This window comes from Gracilinanus agilis, chromosome 4 (genome assembly GCF_016433145.1).
Source record: "Gracilinanus agilis isolate LMUSP501 chromosome 4, AgileGrace, whole genome shotgun sequence".
In the NCBI taxonomy this organism is placed as follows: Eukaryota; Metazoa; Chordata; class Mammalia; order Didelphimorphia; family Didelphidae; genus Gracilinanus; species Gracilinanus agilis.
The window spans coordinates 205,591,355-205,612,712 of NC_058133.1; the positions used below are offsets into that span (position 1 = coordinate 205,591,355).

Genomic DNA, 21,358 nt, shown 5'->3' on the forward strand with positions numbered 1-21,358 from the left:
TATATGTAAACCTATGGAGAGAAATAACTTACGCTTTTATACAATGCTAGTTGTAGAAGCAGTTTTATGTTATATTTCATGAGCTCTTGAGGAACCCATATGATAGTCAATTATTGGTGACTGTGTAGAGAAAAAGAAGTGAATAAGTAATTCTGTAGTACAGTTGGGAAGGACACTGATTCATAGCTGTCCTAGAAAAGTAGTATGCATAGTAAGTAGAGGTATATAGTATGTAGGCATCTCTCTTGTGAACCAATCCCTTTTCAGGGCTGCTTATCCATCTTTTATATTCATTTCTTTCCCAACTCTCACCTGTAGCTTCAAGAAGCTATAGCATATGCTGTGGCCACACACCAGTAAAACCATCTTAGCAGATAGTCTAAACCAGATTGAGGTAACTGAAACTGATTGGCTAGAAGTTAAAAAGAAGAGAAGAGAAGATTTGTTCTTAAGTTGTCACTCCTCACAACCTTAGATTTTGTAAAATGTGCATATAGTGAAAACTATCTGATTGTTGTGATTTATATACAGTGAAGTTAGTAGATAATTGGTCAGGAGATTGAGATTCTTTGTTGGGGAAATTACATCGTGATTGTGGAGACATCTCTGTTGTTTTCCCCTTATCCACTTTTTCCTCTTTTGTGCTGCTTAAGCAGATGTTGTCTGTAGAGATTCATTATCTCACCCCTATCAAGATGCCAGCTTCATGGCTTTTAAGCAGTTACAAAGAATGAATTTATTTATTTATTAGATAAGGCTTTTTCCTCACTCATGACATCCTCACTGCTTCATCCCTGTTGCTTTCCAGAAACTAGCACAAGATTGATAACAAACCAGGGCTTCTCTGCAAGTATAAGGCACCCCTATTATCCTCAATCTGCTGAGGCAAAGAAATTTAAAGTGTTCTAAAATAATATTTTCCTGGTTTTTTTTTCTTCATTTTATTGGTATACTTTAGGGTCATGGAACAGAGAGAAAATGCTTCCCTTCTTCCTTCATTCCCCTAACCTACTTAAACTAACCAGTAAATGTGCTGGTGGAAGAAAGGTAGATCTTTGAAATGCATAATGAAGACAGAGTATGAAGTTCCGAACATGGAACAAAGAAGGGCTTTCCTTTATTTCCCCAATTCTACTGACATCTAAAAGCCAGAACAAGGCCACATGCCCAACAATGTAGGAAGAACCCAGGTAAGCACAAAGATAAGATTGCCCTCTCTGCTGTGATCTATACCAGATAGGCTTTGATAGACTACAACAGAGATCTGAAAAGTAGCCTTACTTTTATGTTCCCCCCTAACCCATAGTTTATAATAAGCTCTGTGGCACAGCCCTTGTTCTCCACATTTCCTCAATAACTACAATGATGTAAGAATTCTTTAAAAGAGGAGCCTACCTCTTGGCTCTAATGTTTACTCTTCTCAAGCTACCTGAGGCCCATATTGGAATCATGCAGCACTGATGAGAAGATTAACTTGGACTACAGCTAAACAGTCAGCTACTGCCAGGAACCGACACATTCAGAAACAGGCAGACACTTGGGATTGTTTAGATCAGAGTAGCAATAACATTAGTTGTAACCATAGCCACAGCAACACTAGAATAGAGTTGCTTCCTTATTTGTTCTTTGTTTCATAGGGAATTTTCAGGTAGAAATCAGTACCCTAAAACATATATAATCTTTTTCCTCACCTCCTGTAACCAATTTTCCTATGACTAATACAATGATTTAATGAGACTAAATCCTTAAACTTTTAAGAGAAAATGTTCCCCTAGCTGACTGAGAACATTTAATCTTCTTTTATTGTATTTCTTGGAAAAGTGGCAACTTTTTCAGATTTTGCTACTGTTGTCATCTGATTCCTCATTCTACATATAATTCTTCTGTGTGGTTTAGCAAACCACTTAGGCACTTTCCTCAGTTTCCCTATCTATAAACTGAATATATGTGTTGAAATGATCCCTAAGATCTTTTCTAGCTCTAAGTGTCCAGGAATTTAAAATTCTTGCTGTATGACTAAGCAAAAAGAAAGTAAGTGTTGACAACTCTTTTTCACCTTAGATGTCATTATTTTACTTATTCATTAATTTATTCATTCATTCGGTCAACTTTTATTAAGCATCTGCATTGTGCCAGGCACTATGCTAGGCGTTGGGAATAATAAAAACAGGTACAGAATATCCTGCCTTCAGAGAACTTACATCCTGTTGAGGGAAACAATATGAGTACAGCTAAGTAAAATACAAAGTAATTTTTCAGAAAGAAGTCACTAGAAATCAGAGGATAAGGATAGGTCTTATATAGCAGGTAAATTCTATAAAATGTGTGAGGAGGGAGTGAATCTATTTCAGGTAAGGGAAATAGTTTGGCAGGACCACAGAGTATACAAAAATGATGTACAATAGGCCTGGAAAGGCCATCTGATTGTATCACCCCACTCTTCAGTAAACTATAGAGGCTTCTTATCACCCCTGGCATCAAATACAAAATCCTCTCATTGGCATTTAAAGCCCAACATAACCTGCCCTTCCCAACTTTCCAGTCTTCTTACACCTTACAACCATCCTTTTATGCCCTCTCTATGCTGGATCAAGAGTAATCCAGGAATAGTGGCCTCCCTGCTCTCTATCTCAAATAAGACATTCATCTTCTGACTGCATTTTCTTTAACTGCTCCCTGCCTAGAATTCTCTCACTCATCCCAGGCTCCTGAGTTCCTTGGCTTCCTTAAAGACATTAAAGGACAATGACTACTAAGTTCTCCTTTCTCCTCTACTCCTTAACTTATAACCCTAGTATAATCTCCCCTTCTCTCCTATGTTCTATGATCTGAAGAAAAAGCCCTTCTTTGGTAAAGCCAGTCATTTGCACTCCCAGGAGCTTTTCTCATGAATCGTTTTCTCTTCTTTTTTCTCTCTGTCTCCTAATTTTATCCCCTTGGATTTCTTTCTTGCTATCTACAAACATCCACAGGTTTGTCCTATACTTAAAAATCTTTTACTGAATCCTCTGTTCCTCTCAAGCCAACTTTTTCTATCTCTTTTTCCTTTTATATCTAGATTTCTAAACAGGATTATCTATATTCAATTACCTGGATTATTTATTTGAATTATTTCTGATAAATTTGGTAGTATTTTAAGCTTTATTATATTAGGATGACTTAGGTATAAACCTAAACATCCCTCTAATTATTTAAGTTCTAAATTTTAAAGGAGCATTTTTAACTTTATCAGTATAGGAATCAGTATAGAGTGTACTTTGATGGATTAACTCCTAGTTGCTTTTTGTGGCTTACTGGTATTTTGAATGGGATTTCCCATTGATTATTGCCTCCTGGATTTTGTTACTCATATAGAGATATACTATTGATTCTGTGGGCTTATTTTATAATTTGCTACTTTACTATTGCTATTATTATTTTTTGTTGTTGATTGCCTAGAATTTTTTTAAGTACACTATCATTTATAAGCCTGCCAATTTGTTCTGAAGATTTGAACTTCTATCAGTTAATAACTTGGGGACAGTTTTCTATAAAGGGAGGGGCTTGGAATATTTGGTCTTTAAACCCTTCTTCAAGCTTTTAATTTTTTTTAATCTGTCTATTGATAGCAAGCCAGTCACTGCCTGCCTTTCTTTGCCTTCTCCCTTCACTAACAATGAAGCACACACCCCTAGAACTGTTGAGATCTTCACTTTAGCTCAGATCAGTTGTGTTAATGCATTTAACAGAAAGTAAGAAACTCTAAAAGGACTGAGACCAAGTTTGCATTTAACTTCTGCCCTCTGGGTAGAGAACATAAGACTAAGCTTGTTTATAACCCACTGGAAACTGTTACTTAAGTATTAGGCTACTTTAGCATACTACTTCTGAAGTCCCTTAAGCAGCTAGCCTCCTCTTCCCCACCACAGGCTCTTGATTCAAATCCCCAGATGAAACTGCCAGACCCCTGAAGTTCTTCTTATTCCCAAATGAAATTTGTGTTCAGCATCTTTCCCTTGCCCTTGAATTCCAGTGTAAATTATACTTGTAGAACAGTAGTGTCCAACTCTTCATAACCCCATTTGTAATTTTCTTAGCAAAGATCTTAAGTGGTTTGCCATTTCCTTATGCAACTCATTTTGTAGATGAGGAAACTGAGGCAAAGAGGGTTAAATGATTCACAACTAATAAGCATCTAAGGCTAGATTTGAACTCTGGCCTTTCTGACTCTAGTCCTGGTGCTCCATCTACACTACCCTATCTTTATTCACAAGACCCCATTCCAGCCAGCAGAACTTCATCTCCTCTCATGTAGTTTCTTCTTGTCAACACTAGTTGTGCTAGAATCAATAATTTGTTCTTATCAGTGGAGTAGGTAATGCACCTTGCCCATTTTATAAAAAAAGGAAATTGCTTTACACATCTAGTAAACTGTTTTTGAAACTATATAGGAATTTACCCATCCCACTGCATATTAACTAGGAAATGGACAGGTTATGTTGATGGTGTTGTACCCAAATTTTAATACCTAACCCAGGTTCATGGCCGAAGGAAGAATCACACTGACAATGCAATATGCAAGAAGAGGCTCATTCTTTACTAGCAATAATAGCTAGGGTCGCTAGGCAGAGAGGCGTGCCTGAACGACCCCTTGGAATTCTCAGCCAAGAGTTATAGAAATGTTTGGGGAAGGGGGTTGGTACATACATAATTATCAAGGTAGTGTCAGGGACAGGTGGTCAGGAAGCATCTGGGGAGGGGGGGTTTCAGGGACTGGGGTCAGGAAGCATTTGGCAAACATCGAATATTGTTAAGCAGGCAAACATAGACAAACATTCCTCAAGAAGGTTCTTCAGTTTTAGGTTTATGATAGGGGGAGATAAGGAAGACTGTGCTGGAAAACCTTGGGGGCTGGGGGTAGCTTGTCCAGGCCAGAAATAGTTCAGTAGACTGCCAGGCTGATTTTTAAATCCAACATTGGTTGTAGATTTATTTAAAAAGTAAACTATAAAAATAACCTCCAGACATGTTCTCTCTGTGTCTGTGTCTGTCTCTTTCTGTGTCTCTCCTATCTCTTTATGTCTGTCTGTCTCTGTTTCTGTCTCAACATCTATCTGTATATATACCCCCAGTGAAAAAGATGCATTGTAGTATGAAGGAAAAAAATGAACTTTTAGTTTCTCCTGACATCTGGTGTCAAGATTTCTTTCCTTAATCAGTATTCAGTGCTGAACCCATAAGTTTCAGTTGTTGCTTAGCTTTCTATATTCCTCTTTGAAAGACATTGTTGCCTACCTTTCCAATTTAAAGTGTTCTAACAGTGTTAATTATGATACATCAAAAAATAAAATAAAATGGAGCAGTGTGTCTTAACAAAAGATTGTTAGAATTAGCCCAGAGCAAAGATTTTGTATTTGAGCTAAAGATGATTTCTTGTAAGTGCTAAGAAGCATGACACCAACATATCCCTTGACAAAACTAGTCAGGACCAGGTTGCTTTGAATTGGTTTTGTTTTGTTTTGTTTTTTAATTTCAATATATTCCCAGAGACAAAGGAAGACAAGCCACAATGGAAGTAGTTGGGTTCAATTTAAAACTATATATCACCAAAAATTTGAGGATTTGGGAATAAAATTTCTTTCACAAAATAAAATATATGGCAAATACATATAAATATTTGACAGTTGTAACTTTGTAGTCTAAATCAAACATTTAGACTTCTTTTTAATGGCCATTTTTGCATCTTAGTTCCATATACCTATATTTCCCTTTGAATTCAAACATGCAAGTATAACTTCCAGAATGGTTCACTTCAAATGCACATTTCCTTAGTGAAGAGGAATTAATAAAGATTGGAAATTGAGTATCATACTGAAATATGAAAAACCAGTATTAGACTTCTGAAAATATTCTGTAGATATGAGTATTCTCTAATAATAATGTCTTCTTTCATCATCTCATTATGGAGTATGAGAGACTCTAGATTTATAAGATGATTAATCTGCCAATCAACAAAAAATTATTAAGCACCTACTACTTGGTAGACACAAAAGCAAATAATAGTCTCTACATATATAAAACTGAATAGTGTTAGAAATATGGACACTCTACTGAGTAAAATTTAAATTTAAACCTAACAACCAAATGTTCCAAATCTCCCACATCATGAAGATACTGTGCATGAGTGTATAACCAAAGGATAAAATCATTCAGGGTAATCATGTACTGAATTTCAGAAGTCAAGCCTGCCACAGATTTGTATTGTTGTAGTTTAGTTTTCCTAGAGTGAAACTTGTATATTTAAGCATTGTTTTATGTTTCTACAGGCATAAAAAAGGAAAAGTTTTGTGGTTTTCATGGCATATTGTGCATATAGTGAAAGTCTGCAGTGCCAGAAAGGATACTTTCTGGATTTATAGTAGCACTAAAAGTTCTTAAGGCAGATGTTTCCAGAAAATGGGCTGTCTATGGTCATCCTCAGTGGCTTCAAATGAGATTGGCTCAGTACTCAATAGGGTGGAGAACAGGAAATGTTTACTATGCTGCAGCTGTTGTCAGCACTTTGTATGAGAATGAAGAGTCCATCAGGCAAGCACACAAAACAACAGAATTCAGTTATATCAGACTACCTGAAAATGTTTGGAGCTGCACTTTAGGGGAACGTAAGAAACAGAAGCTTAATAATCAGGTAACTGTAAAATGGGAATAAGGAGGGATTTAAGTGAATCTGACCAGAAAATAATCCAAGGGTTTTTAGAGAAATTAAAATAGACTTTAAAAAAATTAACTATATATATGAAGAAAATATGAAAAAAATACCATGATATAGAGGAAAAAGCACTGGACAAAGGTATAAAAATACTTGAGTTTTGGATTCTGAGCCCAGCTCCACTTAGCTATGTGGACCAGTGATTTTTTTCCCCCAAATCTCAGTTTCCTCATCTGCAAAATGGAATATTGGTATTTGTGCTCCCTGTCTCAGTGTTATTTATAAGTGGAGAAAAACACTTTATAAACCTTAAAGTGTTACATAAATATAACCTGTTGTTATGATAAAAGGAGAGATTAGTCCTTTTAATTCTCATTGTCAGCTTAGAACAGCAACACCTATTAGCCAGTCTGGTTAAATTAGTGCAAATGATGTAAAGAAGAGATGATTTGTCATGTGAGCATCGCTTTCTCCATACTATATATTCTATACATACATACATTTAACTTGAAGTCTTATTGTCCATATCCAATATAAGTAATCACCTGGGGGAGGGTTTCATATCTTATAATACATGAATTATCTTTGCTTACAAACAAATATCTTCTTAGTACCTTTCTGTCCACTTGTTGTGTAAAAATAAGTTGCTTAATTGAAAAAAAAAATCCATCACTGAAACTTTATGAAAAGCAGTAATTCATAGCCATTCCATTCCCCTACTTCACTCTTCCTGGACACCAAACTTCTTATGTCAGATTTTTTTATGGGCTTTCTTCTTCCAGCTTTTTCTTTTCATATAAATTGTTTCAATTAAGCTTTGGTGTCTTTTCTTATTCTGTTTTCTGAGTTGAAACATATAGATTTTTTTTTTGGAAATTTTTTGTTCTCTACACTTTGATGACCTGCTTTACCCGATTATCCTCAGATGTAGGATTTCTCAATCACCTGAATGAAAGTTATAACAAATACAAGTGATTTTGTGTCTTTAGTTGGTAGATAGTGTGTTTGAAGCTTCAGATTTAGGGCACCTGCCAGGCTCACCGGCCTTTTGCACTTTGGAGAATTTGAAAGCTTATGATGTTAAATAAAATGTTCTAGGTCAGTGATGGCGAACCTTTTAGATATGGAGTGCTATGCCACACACACCCCCAAAGGAGGGAGGAAATGCTCCCATTGGGTGCTGGGCAGAGGGGCAGGGGAAGTGAGGAATGTGCCCAAGTGCATGGAAGGGAGCAGCTTTGTTCCTAGTCCCTTTGGCTTACTAGGGGGGGGAAAAAGACTGTAGGAATGCCCATAGAGAGGACTTTGCGTGCTCTTTTTGGTACATGTGCCATAGGTTCATATCACAGTTCAAGCTATTACTCATTGATCGTTTTGCTTTCATGATCTTTGCGAGAAAGAAGGTAATGGTTCTACCTGTATCTTAAAAAAAAAAACTTTTTGCCAGCCATAGAAAAGCCATTAAAATTACTAAGACTTAATGCCTTAAAAATTTTTATTGAAATATCAAAATGAAGACTTTCAGCCATGAAAACTGATTTTAATTAGTAATACCATTACATTTAGAATTATAATCAGACCATATGACAGTTTAAATTTTATACAGTTAAAATACTGTCCTAATTAAAAGGTCATATTATGTACATTCTAAAGTTTTTATGGTTTAAAGCAGTTTGTGTAGTGAACAATTCAATTTGCCTTTAATTCATATTCAGTTTTAGAGGATGATATGAATCAGGAAATAATAGTAAGTTCTATTATTTGGGAACCAGAGTCTTCCTGTGACCACTACTACTCTTATGGTTTGTTTCCTTGTAGAAATTTTACCCCTTATCTATATTCTATACTGCTTGAAGGCAGAGGCATGGCCTGACAAGGTGATTACCTAATAATATAATCTATGTTTAATTCACACCTATTATTATTACTCAATCCATTTTCCGTGATTATCTCAAAGAAATTTATCCATATTCTTCCATCCTCAAACCTTAAGTGCTATCCTATAGGGTGTATTTATCATTCTCTGTCATGTTTTCAATAATATTATTTGTATGTATGTTTCTGGTATGCAAAATATTATGTGCTGATATCAACTCCTTACCTAGTTTTCAGACATACCAAAAAGGGGATGGTGGGAGACAACTAAAATTACTAACATAGGCACAAATTATAAATTTTCTAATTATTTTAGTTTGTACTAAATGTATAAACATACTAGGAATCAACTACAACAATACAATAACATTATTGGATTACTAAGGAATCAGGGAAGTAGGGAACATAAATGTGAAATGGAAGGTACTATAAATAATTAAAACTAGTCTAGAAAAAAACTCAGGAATTTTTAGGGAAGGGGAGATATATGGCTCAAGAAATAATATGAAGAAGACTTTCTTATTGTAGAAAATGACTCATCCAGTGTTATTGGGAGAGAGAGCAGAATAAATAAGATGGGTAATGAAACTTTTAAAACTACACAGAAGGGGCAGCTAGATGGTTTAGTGGATAAAGAGCCATGCCTGGATTTAAGAAGCTCTGGGTTCAATTGTGGCCTCAGATACTTCCTAGCTGTGTGACCCTGAGGAAGTCACTTAATCCCAATTGCCTAGCTTTTACCACTTTTCTACCTTAGAACCAGTACTTAGTATTGATTCTAAGATAGAAGATAAAGGTTTTTAAAAACACACAGAAGAAAGCAGGAGGAGGTTCAAAAGGGGACATAGGTAAGCAGAGGAATATTATAACTACCAAATTAGATTTAATTGATACTTTTAAAATACCATAGGTAGCAAAAATTCATGCCATGTAAGATCTTTTCTATTATATAAAGAATTACTTGTGTTTATCGAGATTAGTCAAATTTATGATAATAAAAAAGGGGAAAAAAGTTTTAAGGATATGAATAAGTAGGTGTGCCTCTAGATTGATCACAGACCACAAGCCAACTTGATTTCAAGCCTTATATTTTGTTATTATATCACATGTTTTTATGGTCCTTCATTTATTATCAGAAAGAAAATGCACAAAGTTTGAAACTGACGAAGGCTAAAAAAAATTTTAAGAACCAAGAAGATTATTCTATGTGAAGGGCCTATTATTTGCAAGGCACATTCCTTAGCACAGAATTATATCATGAAAATGACAGAGGAAGTAATAAGGATAAAGGGTTTGGGTTGTACCCAAATGAAATCAGTAATTTATACAATTATTATTTTTAAAGAAACTGCAGTGGGGGGGCGGTCCCATGACTTGCAAGGTAGCAGAATAATTATTTTAATGAAACCTCTCCTACACTAAAAAACCTCAGAAAAAGAGATTATATGCCTCATATAAAATAACTATATCTTAATTCATTAAATAATACGACAGAAGCACCATATAGGGGTTTTTTTAAAAAATGAAATATCTAAGGCAGATGAATGGCTCTGTGGATTGAGAGCCAGACTTGGGTCCTAGGTTCAAATATGACCTCAGTCACTGCCTAGATGTGTGACCCTCAGCAAATCACTTAACCCCAATTGCCTAACCCTTACCACTGTAAGAAATAAAATGGATATAAAAGGATAGATTTTAAAATATTATGGTTTTAAAGGATTTATTGGTATCCATTAGAAAAACAAAGCCACATGCCTGTTAAGAGTCAGTTTGATAGTCGCGCCCTGTTGCCTCCTCCTCCCATCCTGGCTCCTACTCCCAAGCCAGAAAAGAGGCCCTACCAACCCAGGCACTCACTAGCCTTCTGTTTACGTTATTACGTAACTGTCTTACATCAACACGTAAGATAGGAAGCCAGTTGGATCATGGGAAATGTAGTTTGAAAGACCCTTAAATGTCCACAGGAAGTTTAGATCAGGGACCTCAAAATTAGTTCAGGGACCCCCAAATTTCCAATATCACACTGCTCTTCTACCTTAAAACCAATACACAGGGGGCAGCTGGGTAGCTCAGTGGAGTGAGAGTCAGGCCTAGAGATAGGAGGTCCTAGGTTCAAACCCAGCCTCAGCCTCTTCCCAGCTGTGTGACCCTGGGCAAGTCACTTGACCCCCATTGCCCACCCTTGCCAATCTTCCACCTATGAGACAATACACTGAAGTACAAGGGTTTAAAAAAAAAAAACCAATACACAGTATTGAATCTAAGGCAGAAGGTAAGGGTTTGTTTTTGTTTTTTTTTTAAATGAAATATCATTGAAGAACTTAAGCTCCCATTCAGTATCTCCGCCTCATCCCAATTTACTCAACATTATTAGATATATTGAACAGAAAGAAGTTCACAGGCTTGTGGGTAAAGTAGGATTCAGACTTAAGACATAATGGATAATATTTCCAAAAAATCCAGACCCAAAAGAGAGAGCGAATACCAGATTTTTGAACACAAATAAACATAAATAAAAGGAAATTTGACAGAAAAAAAAGAAAAAGGAAATAACTTTTAAAAGAACATAAGATTTCAATATAAGCCAAAGTGAATGACCTTGAAGACTAGATACTGAGAAATAACTTCAAAATTATAGGTTTCTCTGAAAAACATGGTACCATGAACATTATACTACAGGAAATAATACAAGAAAACTGCCCCAAACATCTTAATACAACTAACAAAGTACTGATAAGCTGAATCTTCAAATCACTCCTATATCAAAAGCCTATGCTTGAAATTAGAGGAATGTAGTGGTTAAATTTGACAGTTTAATTAACAAACAGCAGATTTTGCAAGCAACCAAAAGAAACATTCAGATATGCAAAAACAAACAAACACCTGACTATTTTGTACAACCAATGATCATTTCACAGTCATGAAAAAAATGGAAGAAACTGAGACCCCAAATAAAATACTCTGAGCAGCTAGGTAGCAGAATGGAAAGAGTGCCAGGTCTGAAGTTAGGAAGACCTATCTTCTTAAGTTCATGTCTGACCTCAGACACTTATTTACTGTGAGGCCCTAGGCAAGTCACTTAACCGTTTCCCCTCAATTTCTTGTCTGTTAAATGAGCTGGTAAAGGAAATAACAAGCATCTCTAGTTTCTTTGCTGAGAAAACTCCAACGGGATCCCAAAGAGTTGGACAAAAATTGAAACAAGTACAACAGCAATCACCAGTGGGGAAAAAGATGAACCTTCAGCAAAAAATTATTTAAGGAATTCCTGAAAGGGCATAGGGAAGAATCTAAGCAGAATATTCACCCTCATGTGATGTAAATAAAAGAAACAGAAGAAAGGGGAATGAGTCAGATTATCAAGAAAAGATAATAAAATGAGTTATCATGCTTATGGAGTGTTTTTTTTAAATTGAACTGAAAGGTATAAGAAAGAACAATGACACATCATCAAAGGGCCAAATGAACCTAAAGGGCTAAAAATTTAAAGGAAATTTAAGAATCTAAAGAAGGAAAGGAGGAAGAGCTGAATTAACACCCCAAGGACTAAATCCTGTGATCTTCTGTAAGTCAATTTCCTGGGGGAGTAATATGAGCAAAGATGAAATTGCTGGAGAATCAAAAATTTGATCTTCTGAGCAATTTATTAAGCAGTGCCTCTCAATGGCCTAACAAATTGGGACTAGGCCCTTTCCTCAGCTAACTTTTGGACCTCAAATATAGGTAGAAACCAACTTTTATACCTTAAAACAATCAAATACAGCCAATTAATTAAAATAAAATAATTAGGTAACCTGATTTTTAATTGGAGGAAAAATTGGAGACTTTACAAATTGGGAAGAGAATAAATGAACAGGTATAAGTTCTCTGAATTCAGGAAAAGAGGCACCCTACTGCTCCTCAAGAATCTAAATAAAGGAACATGGAAGCAGTTAATTATCAGTATTGAGGCAAGTTTTTCAGATGACATATACATTTCTTGAGATATACAATTATGAAAAAACTTTTTATATCAGACTTGAGATCTGATTGTATTTCTGGTCACCACAACCTATGTTCTTTGTTAAGGGTCTCTAAGCAGCAAGTATAGGTCATCTAGTTTCCCAGACATGCAGGGTTAGGTTCAGATAATACAATAAGGTTTTTCATTCCCAATTTCCACAATTGAATTAAATTTTCTTACAGAAGTTGGACTAGACCCATAATTGAATACAAAGGGAACTAAACTAGCTCCAGAATTGAGTACAAGATGCAGTCAGTGTAGTTCACTCACAGTTTCCACAGTTAACCACTTGCTGTCCTAAACCCTCAATTCCTTTAATTTTCTCACAGTAATAGCATTGGGGGAAGATACACCAACAGGAAAAGGAGAGGTAAGAAACAGGAGCTAGAGAGGCACCAATCTATGATGAACAGAACAGAGAAGGTGTGGGAGATATGAGAGAGAATAGGATGAAAGTCATGCACGGGGAGGACTTGGATGGGAGAAGTCAAAAGGAGGAAGTTCTCACTCCCATAGGAGAAAGGAAACATCATTACTATGAAGGAGGGAGGAAGAGGGGCATGAATGTAAGCGATAAGAACTTTATAATGGGTTTCTTGAGGGGGGAAAGAGGGATACATAGGACCAGAGATTAATTAGCCTGACCTTAAAGAGTGATAAGTGGAGTAAGGGAAAGAGATAGGACGAAGCCTCATGATTCAAGACAGAGTAATATTCATGTGACAATGAGACCATTCAGTATTGTTTGCTTCATAATTGGTATTTCTTGGTGAGGCAAAGTAGGAAAAAAAGGGAGGATGGGATAAGACTTCAAGATGCAATAACAGAAGTGGAGAGAATTTGATGAAACTCCACCCTCATGAAGGTCAGAGAGTGAATAAAGAAGAAACAAATAAAATAATAATAATATAAAGCCTGTGATTTCTAAAATAAAATTCTAGTGAAAGAAGAGAAATAAGGAGGAAACAAAGGAAAACATCGGGGTGGGAGAAAAAAAAATTGGAACCATATACTGGCTGGCAAAAAAAGAGAAAGAGAATGGCCAAAAGAGGGGGGATAAACATAAATAAATTTAGAAGAAATGAATGTTATGTAGCAGTGTAGGTAAAATCAAAGTACTTAGGGCAGATAAAAAGGTGGTTAGTGTAGAAAATGTTAGGAATATCAGAGATTTTAAGTCTTAGAGAATTACCTAATTTGCCTAGGTTCACACAGTCTATTTCAGAAAAGGTACCAGCTTGCACTGATAGAGAGTTTCCTTACCAAAGAGTTCTCTATAATAGTGAAATCACCAGAAAAATAACCAGTCATGAATTTAATATAAATCTATTACAAATAACAGTAAAATTAATGGGGAGAAAGAAACATTACTGTATACAAGAAGCACAATCTAAAAAATTAATAAACAGAATGACAATGAGAGTAGGGGGGAAATTACCATGCATTTGATGAATATAAAAAAGCAAGAATTACAATCATATCAGATAAAGCAATGTGTGTGTTTATATATACATTAAAACTACATTATGCCTTAAGAATCAAAGGCAATGAAACTATTATTACTAAGCATGGCATGCATACATAAAAATTACAGGATCTAAATTCAAAAAAGTTAAATGAATTGCAACAAGAAAGAGATGGCAACACTTAGTTTTAGAAGACTTGAATGTTTCTCACAGCTAAAAAAATACAGAAAAATAAGCAAAAAGAAAACATAGAATTGGATCAGAATGTTGGGTTTATGTCAGAAAGATTTATATTGTCTTCTGAATGAGAACATTAAAAATATGCATGTTTCTCAACACAATATGAAACAATTACACAAACTGATCATGTGTTAGAAAATATAAATGTAAAATAAGGCAGGAATACTAAACATCCTTTATAGACTATAATGCAATACAAAAGTAATTACCACAAGGAACACAAGCAAAGAATACCATCCCTCATGAAGATGTAAAAACAACAACCTGAATAATGAGTAGTTCAGATAATGAATCATATAAGTAAATAACCATTCAAGATAATGCTAAAAATGAGATAGCATAGCAAGATAAGAGAGAATGCAGTTGATGCAGTCCTTGCATACTGTCTCTGTAACCCTGGACAGGTCACTTTACCTCTGTCTGCCTCATTTTTCTCCACTATAAAATCTCCCACGGTTATTGTGAGGATCAAATGAGGATAAAATTTGTAAAATACTTTGCCCATTGCTTTATAATTTAATAAATAAATCCTTATCCTTTCCTTCTTTCTATTTGACATAATTCTAGAAATGCTGGTTGATAGAAATAAAATGAGAAAGAAAGATATAAAAATAGACAAGAACATAAAAAAGCATTATTTCCAGCCGTCATCATGATTTATTTAGAAAACACTAGAGAATCAGAAAAGAAATTGTGCCTAAAGAGGGGTAAATTTTTAACCAAAGGAACGCTAACAACACAAAAATGAGATTACAAATTTTGAATACATGAAATGAAAAATGCTTTTCATGCCATCTCAGCAAATGCCTTGCTAAGAGTTAATTGTATCATGGGCAGCTAGGTGACTCAGTGGTTAGAGAGCCAGCCCTAGAGATGGGAGATCCTGGGTTCAGACCTGGCCTCAGACACTTCTTATCTGTGTGATCCTGGGCAAGTCGCTTAATACCACTCTTCTGCTTACTTAGCAGCAATTCTAAGAGAAGGTAGGTTTGTTTGTTTGTTTAAAAGGTTATTATGTCTACTTGCTTAAATCTAAAGTAGCAATTTCCTCTAGACCAGTCACCCTAAGAGTATAAAAGCCAATTGGATAAGTACCCCAGAGAGAGTATTATATTGTTAACAACCATATGAAAGAATGTTTCATGTTAGTAATAAGAAGAAAAATGGAAATGAAAACAAGCCTACAAGTTGGCAGAGATGACAAAAAATGGATTTAATAAAATAATAATGAGGTTTTTTTAGGCCAGCAATTTTTTGTTTATTCTTCATGTACAAAAAAAAAAGAGGACATTTGGAACAAATAATACAAAATGAAGTGTCGTATCACAACAGATAACAAGTTGTTTTATTTTTTTATAAGTATTTATAAGTATATAGTTTTATAAATATTCCATATAGTAATATTGTAGTGGATTGGTCATGAAGTATTTGGAAACATACTTATCCTTCCATGTGGTGCCCTTCCCCAAAATGTAATCCATTATATTTATTCCCTCCAATATCTTTTCAAAAGATATTCAAAACAGGTAATAAAGGACTGAGCCTGACACCAATACATCTACAAAGAAAAAAGGAGGAAGGAGAAGGTAGAGATTGGACATCCCAACTGATGCATAATCCTTTTCATTTGTTAGAGTTTAATATTTTGCAACTTGTCTTAAGCAGTCTTTTCCATTCAGAATAACATGGCATACAAAGTAGACATTTATTCAGATAGTCACATACAATATACACACTTTCCTGTCTAAAGAGAAAGCATACACTTTAATAGAGGAATAGATGGCTATCCAGTAAAATATGCAAAAAAATTCTCTCAGAGCAGATTAAATTTTGCTTTCATATGTCTGCTTTGAGGTGATAGAATTAAAGGCAGATGATTTCCTTAAAAGTTTGATTAAACTCGCCAATGAAGTTCACTTTCTGGGTGGTTCACAACAGCACCATTCTGTGAAATTATAAACGTCTAAGAGGGTCCAGGTTTAAATACAATTTTTAGGAAGTATACTCTTTGGCAGATCCTTTCAACTAAGATCTTCACAAGCTTAATACCCTACCAACTCTAAAACCTTCCCAAAGGGTAAAAGCAGAAGAGCTGCATATTGTATTTTAAAATGGGGAAGGTAAGACTCAAACAAATCAACTAAAATAGTTTTTTGAACCCACTTATTTTAATAAATCTCTTACTCAATGCCATAGTAATCATTTTCTGCTTTACATGCACTATGTAGACAGGCAAAAATACTTATAAAAGTTTAAAAGACCATATTTTTTTAAATTTTGTAAAGCTATCCAGTCTTTTTTCTACGGGTCCTGAGTTTATTCCCTTTTACCAACTTCTCTCCCCTGTCATATTAGAAATCTGAAAATTTAAATATAAAAACTATGATTTATTTTAAAAATATTTTCTCCTCATTTTCATATCCCCCATGCCAACCCCCAATATCTTAAGAAAAAAAAATATAGCTCAGGACTTAATCCATAAAATATTTCTCCTTAATACCAGATCCAAGCGATAGATAAGACAGATGTCTAAAACTTCTCAGTACTGGTACTAACTTCAGCATGTTTATTCACATTAAGGTGTCATATAAGGTAGAAGCACAAAAAACATCAACAGAACCAAAAATAAGGCACCTGCCTTTATAAGATGACAGCCAAAAACTAGTTGTAAAACCAGCACACCTCCCAGTGAGGGACTATAGCTGAGAGAGAAACATTATTAATTATTCTTTCAATAGATGAACTAGCTTGAAATTCTAGAAATAATTTTTTGGTTCTAATTATGAAAGGATACAAAATAAATGCATATAAATCATCAGTATTTCTATATATTTCCAACACATCACAGCAGCAAGAGGTAGAAAGAGAAATACCATTTAAAATCACCCTAGACAATATAAAATAATTAGGAATCTATCTACCAAAAGGTAAATAACAAACAAAGGGAAAAGAAATAAAACTCATATTTTTTAAATTTGCATCTTTAAGGGCTTCAATAAGATCTAATTATCTATATTCCTATGTGGAGAAATGCTATGTTTCTTATTTACCTTTTCATCTTTCTCTTCATTTTTGTGGTTGGATATCAAACTTTCCATTTAGTCCTGGTCTTTTCTGTGCAAATACTTGGAAATCTTCTACCTTGTTGAAAGCCCATACTTTCCCCTGGAAGTATATAGTCAGTTTTGATGGGTAGGTGATTCTTGGTAGTAGACCCAGTTCTCTTGCCTTTCTGAATATCATATTCCAAGCCTTGCGGTCTTTTAGCGTGGAGGCTGCCAGATCCTGTGTGATCCTGATTGGTGCTCCTTGATATCTGAATTCTCTCTTTCTGGCTTCTTGTAAATTTTTTTCTTTTACTTGGAAGCTCTTGAATTTGGCTAGTATATTCTTGGGGGTTGTCTTTTCTGGGTCTAGTGTAGAGGGTGATCTATGGATCCTTTCAATGTCTATATTGCCCTCTTGTTGTAGAACTTCAGGGCAATTTTGCTGAATAATTTCTTTTAGTATGGAGTCCAAATTTCTATTAATTTCTGCTTTTTCAGGAAGACCAATGATTCTCATATTGTCTCTTCTAGACCGGTTTTCTTGATCTGTCACTTTCTCATTGAGATATTTCATGTTTCCTTCTATTTTATCAGTCCTTTGACTTTGTTTTATTTGTTCTTGCTGTCTTGAGAGATCATTGGCTTCTAATTGCTCAATTCTAGCCTTTAGGGACTGGTTTTCAGCTAAAATCTTTTGGTTTTCCTTTTCAATCTGGTCAGTTCTGTTGTTCAATTTGCTTATCAGTTCATTTGATTTCAGAGCCTCACTTTCCAATTGCAAAATTCTGCCTTTTAAACTGTTATTTTCTTGCCTGATTTCCTTTTGAGCTATTTCCCATGTTGTGGGATCCCCTCCGTTCATCTGAATTTGTTTTTATGTCCCCTTGAGGAGTCCTATATGTTTCGGTTAGGAGAGATTAAGCACTGCTTTTTACTCTGCCACTATCTTAACCCCTGGATAGCCCAAATTAACATGTAAGTCTTGTCAGCCTCATGGTAGAGCCTTGTGTCATTCATCCTGATGAGCACGCCATCAATTCTTAAGAAAAATCTCAGTAACAGGAAAAAGCTAGAAGGCATCACTCTAATTTTCACAGTTAAGCTTAAAACTCCATGATCATGAAGTTCATCTTCAAACAATAGAACTTCTTCAAAAAATTTAATCTGTTCCCTGGCTTTCAGTTTCTCTGTGTCTATATGATCTGTCATAGGCACAACCTTTAACTTAAGAGCTTTGCCAAGTAATGTTCCTTTGTAATCTGTTGTATAGGTCCAGTCATATGGTCTAATAATCTCTTTGTAGTGTTCACCCATTGTTCTGCTCTCTTCCCATTCTCCAGCACATGCCACCTTGAGTACTCCTGGGTAGTTGTTTACACACTTTAAAGCATAAGTTGCATTGAACTCAATTCCAAAGCCAGAAACATGTTGGATTCTTAAAACATTGTCTCCAAACATCATTTCAAGAAGAGATGGCATATGGAGCTCATCAGCCAATTTCTCCACATTAGCCGACTTCATGACGTGCATCTTGGCCACCGTCAGCTTCCAGGGCCCGAAGGAGAAGTCCTGGCGGCTGCTGTGGAAGCCGTGGATCATCATGGCCATGGTGGCAGCGTGGAACCAGCACGAGCAGTGGTGGCCTCCCTTCTCCCCCGCCCTCACCTCCCGCTCCTCCCCTGAGCCATATGTGGAAGGAGATATTGAGAAAATGGCATATTTAATATAGATATTGGTGAAATTATAAATTGGTCCAACAACTTTGAACAGCAAATAATTTGGAATTAGACTTTTTATAAAAAGTAATGAAAATATCCATACTCTTTAATTCTAAGATCCTGTTGCTTTCCATATATCACATAGATGATGAAAGACAGAAAGTCCCTCCCTATATGTGCCCAAATTATTTATAGTAATCCTCTTTGGTAGCAAAAAATTGGAGACAAAGTAATGCCTATCAATTGGGGGATGACCAAGCAAATTGTGATATGAACTAGGAAAAAGCTATACCGCAATGTAAAAGGAAAGAACAATTTTTTCTTTAAACCCTTGTACTTCAGTGTATTGTCTCATAGGTGGAAGATTGGTAAGGGTGGGCAATGGGGGTCAAGTGACTTGCCCAGGGTCACACAGCTGGGAAGTGGCTGAGGCCAGGTTTGAACCTAGGACCTCCTGCCTCTAGGCCTGACTCTCACTCCACTGAGCTACCCAGCTGCCCCCGAAAGAACAATTTTTAAAAATTAATAATAATAACCAAGTTTGACCCAGCAACAAAGTTGAGAAAATACATTACAGAAGTGAGGACGATGGGTATAAAATTTGTATATGCTATCAGATATGCAGCTGGTTGGTTTTGCTAATCTGATTTTTCCTCTTTTTGAATCTTGATGAAAAAGAATAGTTCACTTTTCTTTTCTCTCTTAATACCAACAAAATAGAACAAAATTATACTTGGCTCCAATTTTGTCCTTTTTAATTCCCATGGGATTCTTAAGTAGTAAACTGTCCTGTTAATCAATCAGTCAGTATTTATTAAGCATGTACTGTATGCGAGGCACTATGCTAAGCCCTGAGAATACAAAAAGAAGCAAAAGACAGTCCCTGTCCTCAAAGAACTTATACTCAATTATTAATCTATATTATTCTGTTAAAATAGAATTATGTACCTCATCACTATTTAGTTCCTTCTATTGTTCAAATATAATTATTTTTCTAGGTTTCTATTGACAACTATTTTTAAATTTCTTTTTTTTAAACCCTTACCTTCTGTCTTAGAATCAATGCCAAGTATCAATTCCAAAGCAAAGAGTGATGATGACTGAGTTATTGGGAGGAAGTGACTTGCTCAGGGTCCCACAGCTAGGAAGTGTGTAAGTTCACATTTGAACCCAGGACCTCCTGTCCCTAATCCTGACTCTTTATCCACTGAACCATCTACTTGCCTCTCATCAACTACTCTTGATTTGCACTCCCCATATATGTCTTAATTTGTTTCCAAGACCTGTCATCTCACATTTCTTATATATATACCCTTCTCTTCAGAGAAGCTCTACTCTGTTGTAGTCCCTCATCACTTTTGTTTAGACTCTCCCAATAGCCTTCTGTTTGGCTTCCTCAGATCTCCCCATTCAAATCTGTCCTTTTCTTAGCTGCCAAAGTAGTCTTCCTAAAGTGCAGTTCTGACCATTTCATTCCTCTTCTCAGTAAACTCTAGTAGCTCCCTATTACTTTTAAGATAAAATATAAAATCTTTTTGGCTTTTAAAGCACTATAAAACCTGACCCCTCCCCCCCTCCTGTCATTATCACTTAACTCCTCTCCACATACTTTATTGCCCAGTGACATTGGCTTTATTGTTTGTCTTCACACAAGACACTCCATCTTCCCATATCTGCTTTTCATTGATTTTTCTCCAGACCTGGAATACTCTTGTTCCTCATGCAAACCTTACCTTCTGCAAGAGGCCTTTCTTAGTCTTCCCTACTGCTTGTAACTTCCCTCTGAGATTATTTCCCATTTACACCAAATATATCTTCTTTTACTTAGTTATCTGCATGTTGTCTGCCCCATTAGAATGTGAGCTTGAAAACCAGGACCTTTTTGTCTTTTTTATATTCCAACAATTAGCACAGTGCCTACCTTACATTAAACAGAGAAGAAATACTTGATTGTCTGACTGATAACTATCAAACTCATTTACATAAAGACAAACTAAATCATTGGAGGGATGATATTATTATTATTGGACAGAGCCAGCTTAATAAAAATTGCAATGTGACTTGAATTTATAGTTATAAATTCAGTGCCCTGTCAGACTCTCAAAGGGTCACTTTTATACAAATAAAAAAATATATGTAAAAAGATATACACAAAAGTTGATCAGTTCAACTCACCAAGAATATAAGACTCAAAAGTAACCAGACACAGTGGTATAGTGTTTGTTAAATCCAAGAACGTCAACTAATAATAAAAGTTAGTATTTACATAGCACTTTTAAGATTTTTGAAACACTGTATATATATATATATATATATATACA

General features: G+C 35.4%; 2 protein-coding genes across 2 annotated transcripts in view; one reads left to right on the forward strand and one right to left on the reverse strand.

Moving 5' to 3' along the window:
* TANC2 (tetratricopeptide repeat, ankyrin repeat and coiled-coil containing 2) overlaps positions 1-21,358 on the forward strand; it is a 664,538-nt gene that overhangs the window by 501,746 nt on the left and 141,434 nt on the right. The gene's annotated exons all lie outside the window — the stretch shown is intronic.
* Positions 18,262-18,921, reverse strand: LOC123244565 (TIP41-like protein). Its single transcript, XM_044673079.1, has one exon. The coding sequence runs from the start codon at positions 18,919-18,921 to the stop codon at positions 18,262-18,264; it is 660 nt and encodes a 219-aa protein (XP_044529014.1).